Here is a 26,295-nt window from a genome sequence, read left to right as displayed (position 1 = left end):
CCAGGATAATTATTGGGGCACCTGGGGGTGGCAGGGGTAGGGTGCTTAGCTGGCCCATAGGGGAAATTCATCTCTTCTTTGGAGACCCATACTGTTCTTGGTTATCAGAAGCTCACAGAAGCCTCAGCAGCCCTAACCAACTTCCCTCTCCTCCCATCAAAATGCCCTCTTGGGATGAGCTCTCTGCCGGGTGAAAGTAGTGGGTTATATATTAAATGAATGTGTGTTGTTCCTTGAAACATCTATCAGTTTTAGTTCATTACACTAAAAGGAACTTAGAAATCATCTAGGCCAATTCATTGATATTGCAGACATGGAAATGGAGAGTCAGAGAGATTGATTTACTTAAGGTCCTTACAGGGATCTAAAAATAAGACCTGTTTCTCATGACTTTCTGTTCAGTGCTTGTGATCAGAATCAGAGCCCTGGTTTTAGTCCCTGGTCCAATCTTTAAGGTAAAATACACTCTTTAAGCTTTTCAAGGTTTCTACTAATCTAGATGCTGGTGGGGTAGTGGAAAGTGATAGTGTTCACACCCAGTTATCTAAGAAATGCCATATTGAATTAGTTCCTATTACTGCTTAACAAATTAACACAAATTTAGTAGCTTAAGATAATAGCTATTTATTATGTCACAGTTCTGCAGGTCAGAGGTCTGGGTGGGTTGGCTGGTTTCTTTGCTTAGAGTCTCACAAGGCTGAAATCAAGGTGTGGGCAGGACTGTGTTTCTTTTTAGAGGATGATTCCCCTTCCAAGCTCTTCTCAGTGATTGGCAGAATCCAGTTCTTGTGGTTGTAGGACTAAGGTCACATTTTCTTCATGGCTATCAGTTGGGGACCATCCATCACTCCTAGTGGCCTCTCTGGTTGTTGCACGTGAGCCCCTGTATCTCAGAGCCAGCAACAGCATATCTGCTTCCTTGTCATGCTTGGAATCATTCTCTAACTTCTTTTGCCTCATCTGTCTGTCTTTTTTTTTTTTTTTTTAATGTTTTATTTATTTTTGAGACAGAGAGAGACAGAGCATAAGCAGGGGAGGGGCGGAGAGAGAGCGAGACACAGCATCCGAAACAGGCTTCAGGCTCTGAGCTGTCAGCACAGAGCCCGACGCTGGGCTCGAACTGACAAACCGCGAGATCATGGCCTGAGCTGAAGTCAGACGCTTAACCAACTGAGCCACCCAGGTGCCCCTCATCTGTCTGTTTCTAACCAGAGAGGATTCTCTGTTTTTAAGGGCTCATTCATTTATGAGTCTCTTTTTCTGTGTGGCATGGACATCTTTGGTGAGGGGGGGGGGGGGCATTTTGCCTCCTACATATATTATTTCCTTTAAATAACGTCAGGGCTCCATCCTACCAGGCTAAGTGGAAAAGTCAGTGACAAACTTTACTGGGACTGGGAGTGGGAGTCTCTTTCTCTTCCTACGTCATGGGGTTCTTACAGCAAAATGTATGGGATGGTCGCTCTAGCCTTGGATCCCTTCTGATTATAGCAGAAATGTAATTATGATCTGGGCCACCACGTGTCCTTGGAAACTGGTAGATCTGTGTTGGTACCACCCCTGGGGCAGTGGACTTTCTTCCCAGCTAGGAACTCTATGCCTTGAGTCCACCCTGCTAGCTGCACTCCTCTATTACCACTTGTCAGTGGGGAGCAGTAGGGAAGTGAGTGCAGTGGGGAAGTGAGGCAAGGGTTCCAGGCCAACATTGTTTTTTGTTTTTTAACAACTTTATTCATATACCAAAACATTCCCTCATATTAAGTGTATAAGACAGTGATTTTTGTTATATTTACAGCATTGCACAACCATCACCATAATCAAATTTCAGAACCTTTTCATCATTCCCAAAAGATCTTTTGTGGCCATCTAGGCCTGCCTTTCACATGACTCCAGGGGCCACAGCCACATCCTGGTTCAGCCATCCTTGTTTTTCTCTCCTACCCTCTATAGAAATCCCCTCAGAGAACTCAGCCTCCAGAAAACAAAAGCCAAGGAAACAGTGTTGTCTCAAGCCCGGTAATACAACTCTCCTGCAAAATAAGGCAGAACTTAGGGTCTGGGGTCATTCTCAGAAGGGGACAGAAAAAAAAAAAATCTCAGCAAAGAGCACAGCACAGATCAATTCTTGAGTGACTTATTATCTTGCCTCCGTACAATGTGGTGGAGTCTTCCAGTTGCAATTATCAATGGGCAACACTGACTCTGTGGAACAGTGACCTGCATGTGAGTGAATCAGGCCTCCTCTTTTCCCCCTCCTCTAGGCAGAAATGAAGGCATTCTTTGCTCCCTGCTTAAATGACCGGGTGGGGACATATTGTGGAGTGGGATAGGCGAATAGGGGAACCAATCTGGTACAGAGTCAAAGGAAGTTCCCGGAGGCACTTAGGCCCTCTAGGCCCCGCTTACCCCTTTTTCTCTCTTTCTTGTCCCCCTCCCCCTGTGAGATAGGTTCTTTTGACTGCAGAGAAGTCTGAGTTGCCTCAAGGAAAACAGCCTATCACAAGTACTAAGTCCAGGCCTTAAGGAGCCTGAAACATTGTTCAAGATCTGGAAGGTAGCTGGGAATCCAGGGCAGCTTAGGGACTGGGTTTTCTTGTCTTGTCATCTGTCTGCAGCAGGAGTCCTAGGGAGTCTACTCGCAATGGCTTGCTCTTCTCTGTCATGGCTGCTACTGCTTCCTTTGGTTCCCCAACCACCCAGCCCTAAAGAAGGTCCTCCTACCATGCTCTGCTCTTTTCTTTCACAGAACTCACTACAACTTACTGGTTTTATTTGTACTTATTTATTCCTCTTCTCTCCATCCCTCCACAGCATAGTCATAATTAGACTGTGAACTTCCTGAAGGTAGGGACATGGTTTTATTGATCATTGTATACATAGTTCTTAGCACAGTACATTCTGGCACATAGTATGATCTTAAAATGGATTTATGGAATGATGAATGACTTAATGAAAATGGGCAAAGAATCTCAATAGACATTTCTCCAAACTTAATCTATTTATCTGACAACTGGATGTCTCTACTTGGGTATCTGCTAAGAATGTAACTCACCCAAAATAGAATTACTGATTTCCATCTCCCCAAACTTTTTCTTCCTCCCCCCCCCCGCATCGCAGACCCTCAAACCTGGGAGTCATCCCTGTTCCCCTAACCCCATCACACACCAGCAGATATTCTTGGCTCTGTCTCCAAAATATTTTCAGTAGCCATCTACTTTTCTCCACCTACATTGCTACTAGGTCTAAGCCATCATTATTACTTACTTAGCTTATTGTAATAGTTTCTTAACTGGTGCCCCCACTTCTCTCAGCCACCTACACAGCAATTAAAGTTGTATTTTTAAAACATAAATCAGGTCATACTCCTATCACTCTTTTGCTTAAAGCCTGCAGTGAGTCTCATTGCAATAAGAATAATATCTGTGCCCTACAATGCCATATGTGATTTAATCCACTGCCTACCTTTCTGATTATATCAGGTACCATTTTATTCCACATTCATATGCTCCAGCTACATAACAGGCTTATTACTGCCCCAGGGTCTTTGCACACATTGCTTCTGCCTAGAATGTTATTCTGACTTTCCTGTGGCTGGCTTGCCATCACTGGAGTTTCAGCTGTAGTATCACTTCTTCAGAGAACTGTTCTCTGGCCACTCCATCTAAAATAAGACCCTATGTTATGATGATTTTAGAGGCAAGTAATAGAAAACTCAAAGGGGATTAAAGCCATACAGAAACATTGCTTATTTGAGAAGCCTAGTGGTGGCTGTTCTAACATTACCTCAGTGTCAGGACACTGGGTAATATCTTTTTGAGTCTCAGGACTTGCCCTGCCCTTATTACTGGGTGATAAGATACCACCCAGTGCCCTGACCTCTTCACATGACAGTTTACAAAGGTTAAGAAGTAAGGGGCAGCCAGGCCCACAAGATAGAACACTTTCCACATGCTTCTTTCCTCTTACCAGGAGAGAAACATTTTCTCAAGAGCTTCCCAACATCCACCTAGAGATTTCCTCTTGTCTCAGTGCCAGAAGCAATGATGTTGTGACCATCCCTAGCTGCAAGGGATGGCAGAAAGTTGTTATCTTGCCTTTTCAGCCTCTTGAGAGAGGAAGACAAGGGAGAAGTTGGGAATGGCCATTGGGTAACCAACCAGTCATGTGCCATCCCATTTTTCATGGATCCTTGGTCCCTCATTTTGCTTTATTTTCCTCCCTAGCACTAGCCATTACTTTACTCTTTATGTATTTGTTTAGCTGTTATTTGTTTTCCTTACTAGAGGTAAGCTCCACAAAAACAGGGACCTTGTCTGTCTAGCTGACTTCCATATTTTTAGCAATTAGCACAATCCTGGTTCACATTGAGTGATAAAAAATATTGGGTAATTGTATAATTGAAGACTATTTTGCATATACCATTGTAAGAAAATAGTCATTTCTTAGGGTGATGTTTCTTGATATTTCTTCCCCCCCCCCCATTTTGTCTGATTTTATAGATTTTGTGTGAACAGTAGAGAGAGGGAGAAGTTCAGTATTATTAACCCTGGAGCTACATCCCTCCTGCACAGAACTTTACTAAATGGCAGTGGGGTGAGAGAGATTGGCTAGTGTCCTTTATATGCACCTATAGTGAGATGCCAGGGTAACCTAACATTTTCTCCTGCAACATTGTTTGTAAAGAATTTGGGGAGGACTGCAGCTCATGACCAACAGAAACGTTCATGTGGGGTAGAGCTTGGGTTCCTTTCTGTTATATTCTTTTGGGTGTGACATTTATTCCAGTGCTAGCCATCCCTACACAAAACTGTCAAGTAGGTGCTTCTTCACCTTCAGCCTTTCACCCTTCACCCACTCCCTCCCATAATGGCACCCCATCTTTATTCTCTCAGGTGTGACTGTCCTCAAGACTTTTGTTTTGGCACCTCTTCTTTTTTCCTTCCCACTAAGATCATTGATCTCAGAGATAAAAGGGGTCTCTTCTGCTTATAATAGTAAAAATATTTACTCTTTAAGAAGTATTTACATTTTAATAGGGACCTTGACTTTAAAAGAATGATGCTCTAATGGTAAGAGAAGTTGAGAAAGAAGCTTTCCTCATTCCCAGAAATCACTCCAAGGATGCTGACTCTGTTTATTTCTGATATTTTAGAATTCATGTGAAGGACAAAGAAAGGTAAAGGTGGTAGAAGAGTAATACAGGTCCATGGACAACCAGTATCCAGACACAAAGATGGTGTGCCCAGGCTGCTCTTAGGACACTGCTCGATCCCAGGCCGGAAACAGATTGAAAGACACAGAGCTGGAACTATTATGGAGGAATATTTATATGTTATATGACATACAATAGAAAAGGGGGAAAGGGCAGTAGAGAAAATTCCAGGTTAGTAAGCATGTGATACTAGGGGTCTCCGATGGTGGAGGAGAAACTGTTTCACTGGAAATATGAGGTTCTTTTGCAATTATTCACAATTACTTAATGGAAATAATTTAAGTGGAGTGGATTTCACATGTTTTTGAGAAAGACATTCAAGTCATTGTATTACATATTTTGGTTTAAAGTATAGAAAAAGGTTTTATTTGGCTAATCTGTCACTAAAAAAAATCATGCCCAACTTGGAGAAAGGTTGTGTTGATTTATTTGGATCTCAATGATTTTTCCCTTAGAATCAACAATGTGAATAATGATTAGGTGCCAAGGCCCCTCTGCAAAAGCCATTCACTCTTAACACAGTTAAATTATGTGACTGATGTTAGTATTATCACTACAGTATGAGATGTGGTTACTAAAATTTGCTTGTCATATGGCTTTTGAGACTTCCATGGGCTAACAGTAGTAAGAGTGCTAATTTTTTTTAAAGTTTTAAAAAGTTGATATTTAAATTCCATTTAGTTAACATACAGTATAATGTTAGTTTTAGGTGTACAGGATAGTGATTCAACACTTCCATTCATCACAAAGTGCTGATCAGAAGTGCACTCTTTAATCCCCATCACCTAGGTCACCTGTCGCTCTGGCTCCCCTCTGGTAACCATCAGTTTGTTTTCTATAGTTGAGTCTTTCTTGGTTTGCCTCTCCTTTTTTCCTCTTCGCTCATTTGTTTCTTAAATTCTATATATTGTGAAATCATATGGTGCCTGTCTTTCTCTGACTGATTTACTTCACTTAGCGTAATGCTCTCTAGCTCCATCCTTGTTGTTGCAAGTGGCAAGATTTCATTCTTTTTTATGGCTGAGTAATATTCCATCGTATATATATACACATCACATTTTCTTTATCCGTTCACCTATCAGTGGACACTTGGGCTGTTTCCTTAATTTGGCTATTGTGATAATACTGCTATAAACATTTGGGGTGCATGTATCCCTTCAAATTAGTATTTTTGTATTCTTTAGGTAAATGCCTCGTAGTGCAATTGCTGGATTGTACTAGTTCTATTTTTAACTTTTTTAAGAACCTCCGTAAGAGTGCTAATTTTTTAAGCACTTGCTATGTGCTAGACACTGCATTAGATCATGTATAGACCTGCACAAGGATAAGGCTTATTGACAATTTTCCTCATACTAGGCAGATTGGTTGGTATTAGCTCATTTAACTCCTGTGCATATATTATCTCATTTTATCTTCATAATAATCAAATACGATAGGAATAATTATCCTTATTTTACAGATAAGAAAACTGGAGTTCAAGAAGGGTTAGATCATTTGTCCCGGGTCACACAACAACTTAGCAACAAAGGTGGAATTTACACTTGAGCTTTCTGACTTCAAAGCCTTCATACATGTACACTTTGCAATATTCCTATGTTGTGAGATGAGAAGATTTTCAGCACAGGATTATGTTCTGGGTGTAGGTTTGCCAGATTTAGCTAATAAAAATATAGGATACTAGTTAAATATTATATGGGATATATCTATGCTAAAATATTGTCCTTTGTCTGAAATTCATCTTTTACTGGGGATCCTGTATTTCATCTGGCAGGCATATCTGGGTGGCACATTGTGAGAACGTGTCTTATCCTCTCTGGTTTTTTTGTTCCCCCACCACAGTCTTGCTGGTGGCTACCTGGGCCTTATGTAGTTCCATAAAGCACTGAGCTCAGTGTCCACACCAAAGCCATAGCTCAGAGCCAGAAAGCAAGATAACCATTCAGGAAGCTTCTGAAGAGCCTGTGTGGCCTCCTTAGCCATTTGTAAATTCAGGGATGTAAATTCAGGGCTTCAGGGTATGTTGCCCTGTAAATCCTGCCCTACTGGAGGCAGTAGGCTGGTAAATGTTTAACATCTAGTTGAGCAGGAGAAGAAAAAAAAAACAAAACCTGATTTGTGGTGTTTGTCAGTTTCCATGGTGTGAATATTCCTGCCAAGGCTGATTTATACCAGCATGATGTCATTGAACTTGGAGTTGCGAAGAAATGTGCACAGCTGGCTCTGGGGAGCTCATGCAAGCCAGTCACCCACTACTGTTTTGGGTATTTCTTATTTTCACATATACAGCCTACTAACAATGCAAGGTTTAAGAGAAAATATCTACCACCATGGTATTTTCTAAGTTACAAAAATTAAAATTTAAAGGAGACATTTCCCTACTTGGGGCACTACCATTGATCAAACTTTTCCTCACTTTCAGTTCAAACGGGTTTAGAGTTCTGCTTTCATCCTGTGTTTAAAAGCCAATAACGGTTAATCATGTGTTATAATGAATTTCCAATCGTCTCACATTTTTCATTCTGAAGAAAGGCTGTATTTCCAGACCAACATGTCTTACTGTACTTTTGATGCCAAGCCTCTGTGCAGTATATGGTGGGAGTGATTTTTTTTTCCCCCAAATGTTCACTGTGTCACATATTTCTGAGCTAGCATATTGAACAGATGTATCTGTGGGTAGGCAAGAGGCTGTGGCGGAATAATTTTACATTCCTGTGTTTGAGGAGTCAAGAAAGACCTATCCATGTACAGCCAGTGTGAACCTCTGAATTCAGATCCAGCCTTTTGTGGCCTCCTTAGGCATGAAGCCCCAGTGGTGGTTAAGAGCATGGGCTTTGGAGTGAGGCAGTCCTGGGGTGACTACTTTATAACTATATGATCTTGGGGAAGAACTTCAGTTTTTTCCATTTGTGAAACACGGCTATTACCTACCTCAAAGGGCTATGTATATGAAGTACCTGACATATAGTAAGCACAAAATAGATATCAATTCTCAGTGGTGTTAATGCTGTAACTACTGTCATAATTGTAATTAGTCTTACTGCTCAGTAGTAAACAACCTTATCTTATTTATCTGCTTTGGTCCAGCAGAAGCTTACCATGGTACAAGAAAATGTTTCAGGTTGGGTTTTTTTTTTTCCCAACCAAATCATGTAAAAAAAAAACATTCAACATTATAAAAATTCTAGTTTGACATTAAATGTTTAAACAGATTTCAGAAATAAAAATGGTCTTTCTATATTGTAAGAATGCCTGTGAATCTTTATAATTCCATGAGGGAAAAGAGATCAGTTGTTAGGGTTCTTTGAATCTAGAAGCCGAAGCAGCAGTTGATATGCTTGGCAAAGGAATGGCCCCTGGTACAACCCTGAAGTAAACCAAGTTTGTCAGCTGTGTGCCTCTGTTCCTCTTTTGGTCCTTTTGTTTGTTTCTCATCTTTCATGCATTCATCCACCTATCAGTGTGATTTTCAAAAAGCTAAAATCATGACTCACTCTTACACAAATAGGGGATGAACGTAGGTCAAAGATTTATCAACTTGCTACTGAAGAAACCAATGAGGTAATAGGGCTGGTTCTAAGAGCATTTGAATAGATGGATATTTATAGGGTTTTGTTATTGTTATTGTTTGTTTTTTTAAAGAAGATGGACATAAGATTGCTAGACACAAAACTGATGTCCTACAGAGCAATAAGTTCATAACTCTTGGAGTTATTTTTTCTGCTAGACAGAAATCTGCAAGTTAACATGTACTTTCACAATGTCTGGGATTTAGTCATATAGTAAATAGCAAAATCAAGCACAGATACATTCTCCCAGAGAATTAAATAATTCTTTGGGGGAACCCCCTTTAACAGTGTCTTAGCATGACATTAAAAAGATATGCTATACTCTCTTTGCTTTATTTTCAAGTATTGGATACTTTTTATTAACACATTTATCCATTTATTTATTCAGTAAACTTTTAGTATCTATATGGCCCAGGGATGCAGAGATAAAAACACAGTCCTTGCCCTAAGGAACTCATAACCTTATGAAGCAGAGCAACATTCAAAATAAAAGTTGCAGGGTGCCTGGGTGGCTCAGTTGGTTGAGCATCTGACTTCCGCTCAGGTCATGATCTCATGGTTCATGAGTTTGAGCTCCACATCGGGCTCTGTGCTGGCAGGTCAGAGACTGTCTGGGATTCTCTCTCGCCTTCTCCCCTTCTCAAAATAAATAAACTTGGAAAAAACAAAAACAAAAAACAAAACAAAATAAAAATTGCAATATACAGTGACAGGCATTTACCCCAGGCTCCTGAGGGGGGGATGGAGGTCCACCCAGTCCCTAGCTCTATACCATGTCAACCCATCCACCATTTCCCCACCTGTATATTGCAATAGCTCTCCTAGAGCCTGATAGATGAATGATAGTGTATAGAGATATATTCTAATAAGGGCCTTCAGTACTCAACTCAGTGGAGTGTATCATGTGGCAGTCTCAGAACTGAAGGGGAAGAGAGAGGTGGAGCAGGAAAGAGGTGAATAAGTTTTTCCTGTTTTGTTAAAATTACTGCATATGGATAACCCAGACATAATAACTAATTAAACAACCCTTGTATTTCAGAAACACTCCCCTGAAGAAGGATTTATTTCCAAATTAATGGGGTAGGCGAAATTTTACTTTGGAACCTGAAATTTTACTTTGGAACCCTAGAATTTAGTTATAACATGGCAGACTATTTTTTGGGGGGTGGGGATTGCAGAAGCCTGTCTGAGGACAGACGTCTCAACTACCTTCACTCTCCCTTAAATGAGAATTCTACTGCATGTAGCAGTCGATGGAGGTGACTTTAGTTTCACAGTCTGTTTTCCCTGTCTCCATGGTCACCAGTGTTTCACCTCCATGAGAAGACACAATGACTTTCTATCTCTGGGTTTAATTCTCCTAGCAGAGCCCCCTATGGTAGGAGTCCTACATTTCAGTTCTCTGTCCCTATGGATTTGATTCAGTAAATATTTAATGGGCAATTGTTAATGTAAAGACAAAGAATAGCATTATTCACCTGGGAGCCCACAGTTTGATGAGGGAAGTCAGAAACATGAAAGCAATTCTGAAGCAGGGACTCCTGATCTTGGCTGCACGTTAGGATCACCTGGGGGGTTGCACTCCAGGCCAATTCAATTAGAATCTCTGGGGGAGGACCAGGACATCGGTATTTTTTAAAAGCTCCCTGAGAGAGTCCAATGCGTTGCTAAGCTAGAGAACCATTGTTCTAAAGGAAAGTACACTTGGAAAATGCTGCAATAAAGGACTAACAAAGTGCTGTGTGAACAAGGATACCACAGCCATTCTGGCTTTGTTCATACTCTCATCCACTGTTGACCACATTTCAGCCCATGAATGCAGAAAATGTAACCTCTCACTGTAACCTTGGGGAAATTTTAGGTCAGTTTGATTGTAGGACATTTAGAAACTGTGTATACTCTAGGAGGTGTGGTTTGTAGGAAACTATGTCCCCTAAGGGAAAGGGGACCCAAAAAAAGATGACCCCCAAATTCATTCCACGTGCTCTCTCTCTTCTTTGGAATGTTTTTTTCACTCCCTGTCTTCCTAAAGAAGTCCTAGTCTCTAAATCCCCAACTCAAACATCACCTCCTTTGTGAAGTGTCTCCTTTCTTTTTCATATCCCATGCAAAATTGGGTCCTTGTTTTTCTCTGCCACTTAGCTGCTTGCCTTTTTAGCATCAATTATAATTATTACAGAATTTAGTTATGTCAGGCAGCTGTTTATCCATTTTCCCTCTTACAGGCTTTACTTATCTGTTTCCCTAGTACCTAGCATAGTGTCTTGTCTTGGTTTATTGAATGAAAAAACAGAGCCGTAGCCGTTGTACGTAATGTCCAAAAAGTCGTGCCATCGTTGGGGAGACCTGGACTCAGGACCTCCTCAAGGCTCCCTCGTCCGATTTCTGAGCTTTAGGAGCCTCTGCTTCCGAGTGGTGGGGCTAGAGAAGTGGGCAGACACACTCGCTGGTGTAATACAGCTGGAGGAAGTGATGGAAGGCCTCCTGGTGCTTTAGTTGTGGTGGTGAACTTGAGTTTCATCTCCAGAATTTTGCTACAAGGGAGAGACAAACAAAAGTAAGTTCACAGGTTCAAAGTGTGTGTGTTGACTACGGAGAAGAGGCTGTGCCACCAAGTCCTGTTTTATTTACGCTGCAGGCATCCCCCAAAAGTTGAGCACAGCCTGGGAAGATTCCTCGTCTGTTTTACTTTTAAACTTTAAATCTTTATTATATTTTATTTTATTTGTAGGTAATCCCCACACCCAGTGTGAGGCTCAAACTCCCAACCCCGAGATCAAGTCACACACTCTACCGACTGAGCCAGCCAGGTGCCCCTAAAGTTTAAATCTTTAAAAAAATAATTTTTTTTGGCATTTCGTAGGTTTTACACATATAAAGGTGAAGAGATCATTTCAACTTTATAAGTACAAGGGTTATGCATTCCAGATTTTCTAGGGCAGTGCTAATTTTAGATCTTATATTCTGTTTTCCGACTGCATATCCTGATTTTTTTTTAGATGGAGAGTGTGGTTGGTATTCTTATAATATCACCCAGCCAGCCATGCTTACAAGCCTTCTAGTAGTCAAATTTCTAATTATCTTACATTTCTTTTGAGAAATCACGTAAGGCTGCTTTATGGACAAAAAAGCCTGAAGGTAATATGGGACTGGCATTTACTACATCACACTGAGCTCCAGATTTTTGTTGAATGTGGTTTCAGGGTGAGAACAGTATATATTAACACTCATCTCCCTACCACAAATTAGTGCAAAAGTCCTTCAAGGAAAAGTGGGCCATTAAGAACTGTTCTGCCATTAAAAACTGTTCTTTCGGGGCACCTGGGTGGCTCAGTCGGTTGGGGGTCCGACTTCGGCTCAGGTCACGATCTCGAGGTCCGTGGGTTCGAGCCCCGTGTCGGGCTCTGTGCTGACAGCTCAGAGCCTGGAGCGCGCTTCGGATTCTGTGTCTCCCTCTCTCTCTGCCCCTCCCCCACTCATGCTTGCTCTCTCTGTCTCAAAAATAAAGGTTAAAAAAATTAAAAAAAAAAAAAAAAAGAAAAAGAAAAACTGTTCTTTCATTAAGAACTGTTCTTGGTAGGGACCTGAATGGCTCAGTTGGAGGAGCATGTGGCTCTTGATCTTAGGGTTGTGAGTTTGAACCCCACATTGGGTGTGGAGATTACTTAAAAAATGATATCTTTAAAAGAAAAACAATAACGAAAACTGCTCTTTAATCCCACCTCTAAACTTCAGAAATGCTTCTGTGTGAGGCTGGTCAACAGGAGCCCACCAACAGGGACACGGGGCCCCGCGGGAGCTGCCGGAGGGCCCCCCTGCTGTGCCACAGGCTACATGGGACTGCTCTGGTTATTTTGGACGTAGATGCTGTGTTTTCTCTTTCTGCTTAATAGATTCAGACCAAATTAGACCTTAATAATCCAACTACAACCAAAGTCACGCCAATTTTAATTGAATAGCCCACAATTATATAATTGTTTTACCTATTAAAAAGTATAACTTTTATTGTCACTAAATAGTACCCTAAAAAGTTAAAGGCTAAATTTATAATAATCTTCTATATCTAAGGATCATAAGCTTTTACTTACTTATTTTTTTAAATTTGTTTTGAGAGAGACAGCATGAATGGGGGAGGGGCAAAGAAGAGGAGAAAGATAATCCCAAGTAGGCTCCACGCAGTCAGCACAGAGCCTTATGTGGGGCTCAAACTCACAAACCATGAGATCATCTGAGGTGAAACCAAGAGTCGGACACTTAACTGACTGAGCCATCCCGGCGCCCCAAGGATCATAAGCTTTTAAAAAACCAGCTGAGGGGCACTGAGTGGCTCTGTCAATTAAGTGTCCGACTTCGGCTCAGGTCATGATCTCGCGGTTTGTGAGTTCAAGCCCCACATCAGGCTCTGTGCTGATAGCTTGGAGCCTGGAGCCTACTTAGGATTCTGTGTCTCCCTCTCTCTCTGCCCCTCCCCTGCTCATGCTCTGTCTCACTCTGTCTCTCAAAAATAAATAAATGTTTATTTACCCAGCTGAGTAACAGTTACAGTTGGCTGGTTTTAATCATCCATTTGCCACAAACTTTCTAGTAATCTGGTTACATTCTATAGAGAACATCTTGTATGTTCTTTAGTCAATATGTTATTCTATGAAACAGTAACAGCAGAATAGCCTCAAGTTACATCATTTGTAAGTAGCAAGCTATTAGAACAGGGATCATGTCATCTTTTGGAAGAAGCAAGCTATTTTCAGATGTCATTAAATTAGAAGCTACTTCTGGCTCCTGTGAAAGCGTTACATACAGTTGCTCCGTGCCTTTCATAATGCTTCTGTACTGGAAATTCTGCATAAGTAAGAACGGGGCCATCTCTGGGAACCAGCCAGGCTGTCTGCACAGATTCCTGTTAGCTGTTTCCATAGTTGAAATCCGTGTGTTTCCATCTGTCCGAGTCTTCTCGTCGCAGCCTCACTGCTTTAGTGTCCTGACATTTAGGAACTTCTCACCTGTTTGCCATGCATTCCACTTGGGAGTAGCACCCTTACCATGAGCCAGATTTGAGTGCCTTAACCCTTTGTGGTCCCCAGCGGGTGAAGGCAACAAGGATATGTCTAGGGGTGGGGCTGGGCAGGAGTTCTACCTCACTTGAGTAAGGGTTGAGAAAGGGAGAGGCCAGGGACAGCCTGAGCTGGGATCAGCCAAAACAGCTCCTAAAACAAAAGAGAAGTGGAACCAGAGCTCTTTCTGGATGGTAGTCCAGGGTTCCTGCCAGTCTACGGGTCCTACTCACTGACAGACGACAACAGTCTCAGTGTCCGATAAGACTGTTAGCCTTAGGAGTCGCTCTTTATAACACCATTTTAACAGGAGGCCTCATTCTTCTTTTCTTATCCAGAACTAAGAGGAAAAAAGTGAATATGGTTTTTGCTCACAGAATGGATAACAGCAAGCCGCCTTTGGTCATCGCCACGCTCCTGGTGCCCCTCCAAAACCACAGCTGCACCGAAACAGCCACACCTCTGCCAAGCCGTGACCTGACAGACTTACATGGGGAGCACAGCTGGATGAGCAACAGAACGGACCTGCAGTACGGACTGAGACCCGGGGAAGTGGCCACAGCCAGCATTTTCTTCGGGGCCCTGTGGCTGTTCTCTGTATTTGGCAACTCCCTGGTTTGTCTGGTCATCCACCGGAGTAGGAGGACACAGTCCACCACCAACTACTTTGTGGTCTCCATGGCATGTGCTGATCTTCTCATCAGCGTCGCCAGTACGCCGTTCGTCCTGCTTCAGTTCGCCACGGGGAGGTGGACACTTGGCAGTGTGATGTGTAAGCTGGTGCGGTATTTTCAGTATCTCACCCCGGGCGTCCAGATCTACGTCCTCCTCTCCATCTGCATAGACCGGTTCTACACCATTGTCTATCCCCTGAGTTTCAAGGTGTCCAGAGAAAAAGCCAAGAAAATGATTGCCGCGTCGTGGGTCTTCAATGCAGCCTTCGTGACCCCCCTGTTCTTTTTCTATGGCTCCCACTGGGACAGTCATTGCAATTACTTCCTCCCTGCCTCTTGGGAAGGAACTGCCTACACTGTCATCCATTTCTTGGTGAGCTTTGTGATTCCTTCTGTCCTCATCATCTTATTTTACCAGAAGGTCGTGAAGTATATCTGGAGAATAGGCACCGATGGTCGGACAGTGCGGAGGACGATGAACATTGTCCCGAGGACAAAAGTGAAAACTATCAAGATGTTCCTCATTTTAAATCTATTGTTCCTGCTCTCCTGGCTACCTTTTCATGTGGCTCAGCTGTGGCACCCCCCCGAACGGGACTCTAAGAAAAGTTCCCTTGTTTTCACAGCTATCACATGGATATCTTTTAGTTCTTCAGCCTCTAAACCTACGCTCTATTCCATTTATAATGCCAATTTTAGGAGAGGAATGAAAGAAACTTTTTGCATGTCCTCAATGAAGTGTTACCGAAGCAATGCCTATACTATCACAACCAGTTCAAGGATGGCCAAAAAAAACTACGTTGGCATTTCAGAAATTCCTCCCACGGCCAAAACTATAACCAAAGACTCAATCTATGATTCATTTGACAGAGAAGCCAAGGAAAAAAAGCTTGCTTGGCCCATTAATTCAAATCCACCAAATACTTTTGTCTAATTTCGCAGAGTTCTTTCAATTATTGTTATGTTGCCAGAGATTAAAAAGCTTTAACTCTAAAAACAGAAGCTATTTATATGCATTTTTTTTTTCTGTCAACTTTCTGAGGGAAATGTTTTATTTTGTAAAATGCATTTAACTATTGATTGGAATTTCTGTGGTTTTCTTTTGGTTGCCTTTTCTTTTAGGGGAAGCTTTCACCTTGAGCTATAGTTAAGAGTTCTTTTACTCTATTAGTTACGTGCATAAAAGAGAGAATGCGTTCCTACTTTTTAGTTACCATTAGGTCCAAAAAGCATAAACCATACACACAGCCTTTGATTAATGACTCAAATTTGTTCTATTCTGTCTCCTTTTTCTCCTCCCTACTGAAATTTTATAACTATGGGCTTCTGTTCCAAATGAAATCTTCTGTCACACACATTTCAGAGACTTGTATTTCTGCGACTAAGTAACATTAAGGGAGTGTTAATATTGTATATGTTTTTACATTACTTTCTTCCAAGTAATTGCTGTCCGGATCTCCTGTGGAAAGCACCCTGTATGATGGAATACACTGGAACTTTCTGGGAAGTCTTCTGTGATTAAATTTGACTCAGGATTCTTAGAGAAAGAAAACTTATAAAATTGCCTAATATCTCTCTCCCTCTCTCTTTCTCTCTCTCTCTCCCCATCTCTCATTTTCATTCTCCCTTAACCTAAGCAGTTGATGAGGTCTTGAAAATTCTGAGGTCAATATGTTTTTCTCACATCTGTGTCCCATCTGGGCTGTGTCTAGGATGTTTACTTCCCTTCTATGAGTTAAACTCAAGCAAATGAGTAGGTGTCCTTGCTAGGCAAGCCCTTTAGAAAATGCCAGTGGGAGAAATGACACATGGCGTTTCTCTGTGCTCTGCGCTTCAGGCAGAGGGCTTTGGCTGCCTGGCCCGACCTCTATAAATAGATATAGCAAGGACGAGAAGCACCTGCTTCATCCTCCTTGATACTCTGACCTGAGGCCATACGTCCAACCAGCGCCTTTTCCCCCTCATCTCTCTCCAGGATACATCTTCATAGCCTGGCCAAATTCAGACTCTTCTTTGCCTGTGCTATCTCTAGGTTTTCTTCTCTGCTTGTCAGCTTTCTGTTGTTTCAAATCTAGGTCCAGCACATTTTAAAAATGTTCCTATTTAAACAGTAAAGGGCCTACATGGGGCACCTGGGTGGCTCAGTCGTTAAGCGTCCGACTTTCAGTTCAGGTCATGATCTTGCAGTCTGTGGGTTTGAGCTCCGCATCAGGCTCCGTGCTGACAGCTCAGAGCCTGGAGTCTGCTTCAGATTCTGTCTCCCTCTCTCTGCCCTTCCCCCACTCATGCTCTCTCTCTGTCTCTCAAAAATGAATAAATGTTAAAAATAAATAAACAATAAAGAGCTTACAGACAAGACAGTATGCATTTTCACATCCCAGTTAAGAGCTGCAAATAATAATTCCAGTTCTTCAGCAATTTTACCCGCATTATCTTATTTTATCCTCTTGGGAATTCTGTGATGTACTTCTTGTCATCTGCGCCTCATAGATGAGAATCTGGAATACTATGTTTTGTGACTTGCCCACATTGGAGTGTGACAGAGCTGGTATTCACACTCAGGGCCTCTAACTGCGTGTATATCACTCTTTCCTTGACACTACAGATGTCTCTCTAAGGAACACACGAGTGGCCAAACCCGTCCAGGCCTCCGGGGGTCTTCTGGCTGCTGCTTTGGTAGAAATCTAAGGTCTAAGAGAATCCGCCCATTCTTAAAAGGAGAGTCTAGGTGGGATTTAATGAGCTGGCCCTCACCTTTTCTTTGGCTGTGGATAGGTTGTTGGACTTGCGCTGAATGTCAGAGATACAGACAAAGGGAAACGAGACAAGACTGGGTTCAATAATTAGGACAAGGAACAAGAACAAGAAAGCGTTTCATCTACGAAACATCTACAGAGCCGGTGTTTTTAAATGGAGCTGCTTCCTTCAGTCAAGTTCAAAAGGCAAAAAGAACATCTCATATTTTCCTTTTTCTTTTTCCTCCTCATCTTCTTCTTCCTTATCCCATCAGCAGATGGCACTCTAAAATGACAAAAGAAGCTAGACATTTCTCTCAGCCCTCGAATTCTATGGTTCAGACTTGTTAAAAAACAGAGAAAACCCTTGCATTTTTGTCCATTTTTTGGTCCATACTGTTGGTCCATTTAAAAGGAATATTTTTAAAAGATTGTAAAAAGTTAAATTTAATTCATCTCAATTTTGTTTATATTTTTAGGTTTTAGTTTAAACTAAAGGAGTTCTAAGCTCCATTCTATCTATAATGTTCTGTGAGTTTATCCTAGTCGGTGGAAATTCAGTGAGACAATTTCATAGCTGAATTATTATAGGTCATGAGACTGACTTGGTTGACACTTCAAGGTTTTTTTTTTTTTTAAAGAATCTCCCAAATAATGACAAATTAAAAGTGTCAACCAAATCATAGTCTCATGACCTATAATCCATAAAATTTTTAAAAAAATTTTTTCAATGTTTATTTGTTTTTGAGAGACAGAGGGAGACAGCTTGAGGGAAGGGGCAGAGAGAGAGAGAGAGAGAGAGAGAACAGAATCCAAAGCAGGCTCTGGGCTCTGAGCTCTCAGCACAGAGCCCAATGCAGGGCTCAAGCCCATGAACCATGAGATCATGACCTAGCTGAAGTTGGACACTTTACAAACTGAGCCACCCAGGCGCCCCTAGTCTTATTTAATATTCAGGATTCCTGTTGTCTCACTTGATCCTGAAATAGAGGAAACTGGATATAATTCACAGATTGATGAGGCTTTGTATAAGTCCCAACAGTACAAGAACAACATTCTCCATAACTCATATCTGCCTAGCAAGAATCAGTTAAATCACAGGGAGGCAGCCTATTGGAGACAGTAAAAACATCACCCCAGTCTCCTTACCAGGTACATATGAGGCGCGCCATGAATCTGGATTCACGTAGCCTCCAAAGCGGAGTTCAAGAAAAATGATAGTGGGGAACAGGGTTCATAGTAGAGGTGATGCTCATACCTGGCTCCCAGAGACTGTCAGAGGAAGGGACAGGGACTCATCCTTTAAGGTGGAATTCAAGTTGTTCCTTTTCTTCTAATCTTCAGTGAAAGCATTAAATCAGCCTGCTGCTGAAAGTCCACAAGCACATCCTGCTCATATGTGCTTCTCAGTTGACCTGACATGCCAGGTTTTAACCCAAGATGGCTGGAGCTGATTCCCTGGGCCAGAATTCCTTGCTCAGGAAGGACAATTTTACCCAGGGGGGCCTCAACCAAATATGTGGGAGTAGTCATTTGCCAGATAAGGTGGGCAGTTTTGTGTCTTGGGGTGGGCACAGTCTTTCCCTTTTCCCTTCCAGTCTTGCTGCCCCCTGCTCAAACTCACTGTGAAACAACATAACTGAGATCTATTGGAGCTACTGGACCAGGATCAGCTTCGAGGATGAGCTCCTCTGGAAGAACTGCATGTAAAAGCAATGAAGAATTACAGATTTTTGGATTAGAAGGGACATTGAGAGACCTAGCCGATGCCCCTTATTGTTTAGGAGAGGAAATTACAACCAAGGGAGGTCAAATTAGGGGTAAACTAAAATGCCTTCTACCAACCAGTCCAACATCCTTTTATACATATAAAGTTTGTTTGTTTGTTTGTTTGTTTGTTTTGAGAGAGAGAAGAATGCACACTAGTGGGGAAGGGGCAGAGAGAGAGGGAGAGGGAGAATCCAAGCAGGCTCCGTGCTGTCAGTGCAGAGCCCGACGCAGGGCTCGATCTCAGGAACCGTGAACTCATGACCTGAGCTGAAATCGAGTCAGACGCTCAACTGACTGAGCCACCAAGGCGCCCCCCAGTCCAACATTCTTTTAACTTCACCATTCTGCTTGCCGTGGCATGATTCATTTATTGGAAAAAAAATCCTCCCTGTGTGCAGAAGTCTATGAAGAGAATAAACAATTCCCCACTGTTCAGTTAACCTGCTAATTCATCTGGAACAGAGACTACCTCGGCGTACTCTAGAGAACAGGGGAGACAAACGGACTTTGTCTAAGTGTTTTGCAGAATGACCACTTGGCGGCACTGTGGCTAGTAGGTAGAGCCCACCACCTCTTCCTGATGCCTGTCACATGGGCAATTTCTGAGAGGTCCTGGTCTCCTAGCAACAAGTCAGGGAAAATTGCTGAGCACAAGAAGCAGCTGTAGATTAACTGATCAATCAGTGTGTTCAAAAGACAGAGCATCTAAACATTTGGAGGAAATTCCAAAATAATTAATACTCTTTACAGACATGAAATCACTTGTCAAAATATTATTCTAAATCCATTTTGCAAATGGTATCACTTTCGCAAAACCCCATCAGACACCAAACTGGTGGGAGTGCCACCCACACTTACCAAGGCCTCTGTCTTTTCTGTTCCCTTTACCATTTGACTCTGAGAATTCATGGCCCTTTTCATAGAAGTGCAATCTAGACTTTTCCTAAAAGTAAATGTCCCTATGCTCCTAGGCAGTTAAGTTTATTTTAGGTTGAATTTATTTTAGGGCCCTCTCATTTCCCTCAGACCGTCTTTAATTTTTTGATCCCCTATAATCTGGGCCATTCTGCACTTTTTGCTCAACCGAACAAAGCTCTGTATTCTTTTCCAGAAGAAGCCTCTTTAAAAGATTGCCTTTTAAAACTCCCCATCAACCCTGAGTTATACAATTAGGGCTATACAATTAGGATTCACCTATAATTTGAAGAATGTGCGATTTCACTTCTGCAGGAAAATGACTCCCAAAAAATCCTGGCCTCTGCAATGAGGGGTATATGTATCTCTGGTTCCAGGATTATAATGTAGGTCTGGAAGCTTGCAAATATAATCTGGTTTTCAGCAGGCAGCAATAAAGTAGTCCCGGGTATTTGCCCACAATAGCTAAATACAGATTAACACTCCTCTAAGGGAATTTTTTTTTTTTTTTTTTTAAGTCTGCAATCTAAACTGTAGCTGTAACATTCCCTGATTCCCCTTTAAGTGTTTGAGGATTCTGGTTCTGGCAGCCTGAAATTTTTTTTTAAGTTTTATTTATTTATTTTGAGAGAGAGAGGGAGAGAGAGAATCTCGAGCAGGATCCACATCATCAGTACAGAACCCGATGCGGGGCTCAAACTCATGAACCATGGGACCATGACCTGAGCCGAAACCAAGAGTCAGATACTTAATCAGTTGAGCCACCCAAGAGTTCCTCTAAGGGAATTTTGAATGAATCTTCTCTACTCTCCTTCCCTGACAGGTCTTCCAAAGAACAGTCTAAGAAGACTATATTCCCAGGGCACCTGGGTGGCTCAGTTGGTTAAACATCTGACTTTGGCTCAGGTCATGATCTCGTGGTTCATGAGTTCAAGCCCCGTGTCGGGCTCTGTGCTGCCAGCTTGTAGCCTAGAGCTTGCTTTGGATTCTGTGTCTCCCTCTCTCTCTGCCCCTCCTCTGCTCATGCTCTGTCTCTGCCTCTCTCTCAAAGATAAAATAAAACATTAAAAATTTTTCAAAAAATGAAAAAGAAGACCGAGTAGTCTTAGGTCTTCTGAGGTCTTAGGTCTATTAGCGTTCTGCTAATAGGACCCTGAGCGTGCTGGATGAGGACATGGCAGAGACACCTGGACAACAGAAAAGTAGATGCAGGATTTGTATGGTAGAGACAACGGGCAGCACACTAGCTGAGAAGAAAAGATACATACTCTGTCCATCAGTCTAGATTCATGTACACTTCTGGGCTATCTGATTGTCCAGGAAGATGTATTCTACTTGAACGACGCTTTGAAAATTAGGCACAACATTCCAGCGATACATCCAGCCAGCAAAGTTTTCCTTAGTCATAAATAGTATTATGTTGCTTTCAAGGGCTCGGAAGTCAACTTCTGGGTTGAAGTTTGGATTCTGCTTACCACCCGTTTACCCAGAAAATTATTCTCAAACCCCAGCTTTTCCATTTTTAAAATGGGGAATGTAGCGGTATCTACCTGTACTAGACTTCTCTAGAACCCTAATGACAGAACTAATAGGATGTAGTTAGATGATAGCTAGCTAGCTAGATGATAATATTTGGAGGAAGTGGCTCAGGCCATTGAGGGGACTGACAAGCTTGAAATGTGTAGGGCAGGCAGGCAGGCTGGGGTTGCAGTTTATGAAATCTATGGGCCGGGCCAGCAGGCAGCATTTGATGTTGTAGTCTTGAGGCAGAATTGCTTCTTCTCTGGGAAACCTCATTTTTTGTTCATAAGGCCTTTAACTGATTCAATAAGGCCCACCCAGATTATCAAGGATAATCTTTATTTAAAGTCAACTGATTGTAGATGTCAACCACGTCTACAAAATACCTTCACAACATCTAGATTAGTGTTTGATTAAATGACTAGGTACTATAGCTAGCTAAATTGACATGGGAGACTAACCATCACACCACCTTACAGAATTGTTGCAGTAATAAAATGAGCCCAAACTCATGTAAATCATCAGTGTATTACTGAACACATGTGAAGCCCTTAATAAAGGTTTTCTAATGCTATTTTACTTTAGTCACTGCTAACCCGGTGAATTTTCCCATTTTTCAAGTTACTTGGCACCTATTGCCATGTGTTAACATTAGTAGAAATGGGTTTTTAATGTTACTATCAAATTGTGGCATTGTTTTCCTTCTGTAGCTTTTTTTTTTTTTCTTTTTTTTAAGTTAAGATTTTACAGACTCAAGGTGGAAGGAACAATTGGAAGCAGGAACTTGAATGGAAGGGACATAGGTGGTAGGGCTACTTCACTACTCACCCCAAAGGAAACTTTTCCCCCTGAAAATATTTCTTAAGAAAGAATGGTCCAGGGGGTACCTGGGTGGCTCAGTCACTTAAGCAACTGACTCTTGATTTCAGCTCAGGTCATGAGCTCACGGTTCCTGAGATCAAGCCCAGGGTCTGGCTCTGCACTGGCAGCACAGAGCCTGCTTGGGATTCCCTCTCTCCCTTGCTCTCTGCCCCTCCCCCGCCTGCATACTCTCTTACTCTCAAAATAAATTAATAAAATTTAAAAAAGAATTTTAAAAAGGAGGAATGGTCCAAAACAGGATACACAAAATACTTGAGGATGTAGACTTTTATTGTCACCCTTCTGTTGGGATTTCCACTTTATACAGAAGAGAAAACTGATGGGGGTGGAGGGGAATCAGTTTTGCCTGTTAGTTTAACTATCATTCTAGTAGAATATGAAAAACCAGTGAAACGGACCCAGGTCACTCTTGGTCATAGTTAATCATATGCAACTGTGTAGCTAAAACATGTAACAGTTGTACATTTTTGGTTAAACCATATGAATTATACTATAACTAGAAATCAATGAAATTTCATTGAAATCAAATTTCAGTGAAATCAAATGAAAGCGAAATGAAGGTATTGAAAAAAAGCTTCTTGGTAACTGGGGAGTTGAAGGGGAAAGAAACACAGGGAAAAGCCATAGACTCAAACTTATGAACACAAACATTGTAAGCAACATTTAAGTTTATTTTGAAGAAAAATTTAACAGAATGGTTTATGGCTTAAAATTTTTTTTTAAAGAAAAGATATATGGGTTTACTGTTGGGGATGTTTATGAGAGGATTAAACCAATGGTGAAAGCCAACCTACTGACAAGAACCTAGAGCAGAAGGAAATACTGTGTCTTTAATGACTTTAAATGTCTTTACTGACACTATCAAGCCACTATAGCTTTCAGTCTCCTTATTGTTTATACCAACTTCAGTCGGGTATTTACTTGTACCTGAAAGAGTCCTAACAGATTCCCTATTCTCGTTCTATATAGATTATCCAGTGGTGTGAAGGTGGCTCATACATGTTGCAAGAGTCAATTTTTAAATTTTCAAAAATGTTGGTTGCCGACTGACAACATAGTAGCATGAAATCAATCATGGTGGGAATATTTCCACCCCAGAAATGGGTAAATACTACAAATCGGACCTCCCCCAGCCAAGAGTCAGTTGTTAAACATCTACCAGCACACAACTGGCTACTTCTTTTTACTCAACAAAAATGTTCCTAAAAAGCCATCTTACTCAGAATGCGATTGTACATATTACACTTGTAGAGATATTCTATTTTCATTTTATCTGATAACAAATGAATGAGCACATTTCAGTTTGATGTTTTTCTGTCACCCCCAGGTATAGAATGATGTGGTTAATGATCTATGAAACATTTATCTCACCAAAGGAGTGCTAATGTAAAGGAACTCCATGATGAGTCCTTTGTATTTGAAAAAGAACCTCTCATCTCATGCTTCCAGCAGCTCTGGCTGGGTACTGCATTGTCCTCTAAATGAGTCAGCATCTCCGGAGCCCAGATGTGTTGTGTTTGTGTGCTTCTGATTTGTACTGAAGACTCCTTTCCCCACCAGGGCTGGCCCTCTCTACTCCAGGAAGAGTGATGCTAGTGTAGCTCTGTTTAAAGACACTGCACTGGCTGCTGCTAGGTAGAGTTCCTACTCTGCCTCCCTAAAAAAAAAAAAAAAAAAAAAAAAAAAAGGCTCCAGGGCACATGGGTTTTCCTTTTTCTGTCTGGAGTGGGAAGAACACGGGGCTACTCTCACAAGGGAAGAGGCACTGCCAGCTTTCATTTTGTACTTGACGTCAATGAGAATGCCTTCTTCTGGGAGAAGGCTTGGCCATCGTTTTTTTTTGCCTTTCTTCCTTCCTTTTTCAATGCTCTTTCTTCCCTTTTTGTGGCACTTGGGGCTCAGGGCTGTCCTGACCTGAGGTTTGAGGGGTATTATTATTATTATTAGCCATAAATCCTATACTTTCTTGTCTTGTGGTGCTGGGAGGCATGGTCTTCATTCCGTTGAAGCGGTACGATCCAAAAGTCAATGTGGGCCTGGAATGGCCATTTAGCCTGTTTGGTTCTGGACTATCCAAGTCTGCCCCGTGTACACATAGTTGTCATTTTCAGCCTGCTAACTTGATTCCATGTTGGGTTTGGGGCTGTGAAGCGCTAATCAGGCATTGCTTTCCTTCTCAGCAAAGGGGCACTGAGGCATGGCAGGTTCGGAATCGGTTCTGTTGGACCACAGGAGAATTTTCCTGCTCAAATATGTATCTTACAGAATCAAAATGGCCTGCAAGCCAAAGCTCACTGTCCAACTCCAGCCCAACCCCCAGCCAAGGAGTGTTTGGGGGACCTGTCACAGCACAATAGGTGAAATTAGTTTGTCCACTTTGACCCCAGGGCTTGGCTTAAGAATCCAGCTGATTTACCTCTTAGTCATTTTTAGAGTTGGGCTGGGTATCTCTCTGCAATCCTTAAGTTTCTAAGTCACAACTATCATCTGTCTCGTGAAGTACAGTTGATCTTTGAATAATGCAAGGGATGGGGTGCCAACATTCCACAAAGTCAAAAATCCACATACAACTTTGGACTCCCCCAAAACTTAACTGCTAATAGCCTACTGTTGACTGGAAACCTTACCACTGATCACATAAAGTCAACACATGTTTTGCATATTATATTCTCTATTCTTGCAATAAAGTAAGCTATAAGAAAATGTTAAGAAAATCAGAAGAAAAGTGCGTGCTGTGCTGTATTGAAAAAGGTGTGACCTGAACAGTTCAAACCTGTATTGTTCAAGGGTCAACACAAATCTGAATTTGATATGGACATCTCCAAGCTGCCTACAGACTTACAAAAAGAGCCCTTCCAGCTCCACAGGACTTCTAGCCATCTATTTTCCAGGCCTCCAATATGCCTGGTTGGGCCATTCTAGCTTATACTAGGCCTTTTTCAGTGGTGTGCTGGAAACCAAGTCTGGCGGGGGGCGGGGATCGCTGATTTGTAGCATTTACTGATTTCTATGGGTCAATACTCCAATCATTGCCAATTAAAAGCTACGAAGTTGATGTCACTCAATGTGGAGTTGAGAAGAGATGCACACAATTGGCTTTCCTCTGGGGAGCCTGCCATAAGCCAGCTGCAGCACAGCACTGTTTTGCATTTTTAAAAATGCACCCTCTGGGTGGAGGAATTAAGAAAGGTACCCCCACCCCCCAACCCCGTGAGGTCAAATTAGAAAAAAGCACCTCTCGGGGCGCCTGGGTGGCGCAGTCGGTTAAGCGTCCGACTTCAGCCAGGTCACGATCTCGCGGTCTGTGAGTTCGAGCCCCGCGTCAGGCTCTGGGCTGATGGCTCGGAGCCTGGAGCCTGTTTCCGATTCTGTGTCTCCCTCTCTCTCTGCCCCTCCCCCGTTCATGCTCTGTCTCTCTCTGTCCCAAAAATAAATAAAAAACGTTAAAAAAAAAATTAAAAAAAAAAAAAAAAAGAAAAAAGCACCTCTCTGGGCAGACCAATGCAAAAGGTGCCCTGGTGAGCAGATAGCAGGTGCCCTTTCCTCTGCACATGGCCTGTTGTAGGAAATGTGAGCTAGATTTTAGATCCATTCACCTCCTCAACTGGGTGCCTTTGTGCAGTGCACAATCAGCCCAACCTTACATGGCAGTCTTGGCTCTGACTCAGGACTACTCTATAGTTAAGTAAAATGGATGGAATAAGGGAAAAGAGAACCAAGTTACCTAGCAGTCTGAAAACCTGCTTTATGTAGATTATAGGATTATTACTAGTTGGAACACTAATTGTTCTTAAAATTAGTTTAATCGAAGGCTATTATTGCTAAAAATGCCTTCCAACTACACCATTCCAGGGATAGACATAGTGATAAAGCTTAAAAGACTTCAGAAATGTGATACCTACAACCCTACATGTTTAAATTCCAGCTCATTAAATATATTTATCTTCCATGATTTAAATCCTTACAATA

At 41.9% G+C, this 26,295-nt stretch overlaps 1 protein-coding gene and 1 long non-coding RNA gene across 2 annotated transcripts in view; one reads left to right on the top strand and one right to left on the bottom strand.

Annotated features, from left to right (window-relative positions):
- The window catches only part of GPR19 (G protein-coupled receptor 19), a 41,024-nt gene extending 24,959 nt beyond the window's left edge, over positions 1–16,065 (top strand). Inside the window, exon 4 of the mRNA XM_049625079.1 lies at positions 14,168–16,065. Coding sequence (XP_049481036.1) covers positions 14,190–15,437 — 1,248 coding nt within the window. The 5' untranslated portion in view covers positions 14,168–14,189 and the 3' untranslated portion in view covers positions 15,438–16,065. The remainder of the gene's footprint in view (positions 1–14,167) is intronic.
- LOC125918840 (uncharacterized) lies at positions 11,036–17,100 on the bottom strand. Its single transcript, XR_007456598.1, has 2 exons — positions 16,854–17,100; positions 11,036–11,312 (listed from the first exon to the last, which is right to left on the bottom strand). It is a non-coding gene; the product is annotated as an uncharacterized LOC125918840 (long non-coding RNA).
- Positions 17,101–26,295: the final 9,195 nt, after the last annotated feature.

Source organism: Panthera uncia, chromosome B4 (assembly GCF_023721935.1).
Source record: "Panthera uncia isolate 11264 chromosome B4, Puncia_PCG_1.0, whole genome shotgun sequence".
Classification (NCBI taxonomy): Eukaryota; Metazoa; Chordata; class Mammalia; order Carnivora; family Felidae; genus Panthera; species Panthera uncia.
The sequence above is the reverse complement of the archived record's forward strand: the minus strand, read 5'-3'. Positions and strand labels throughout refer to the sequence as shown.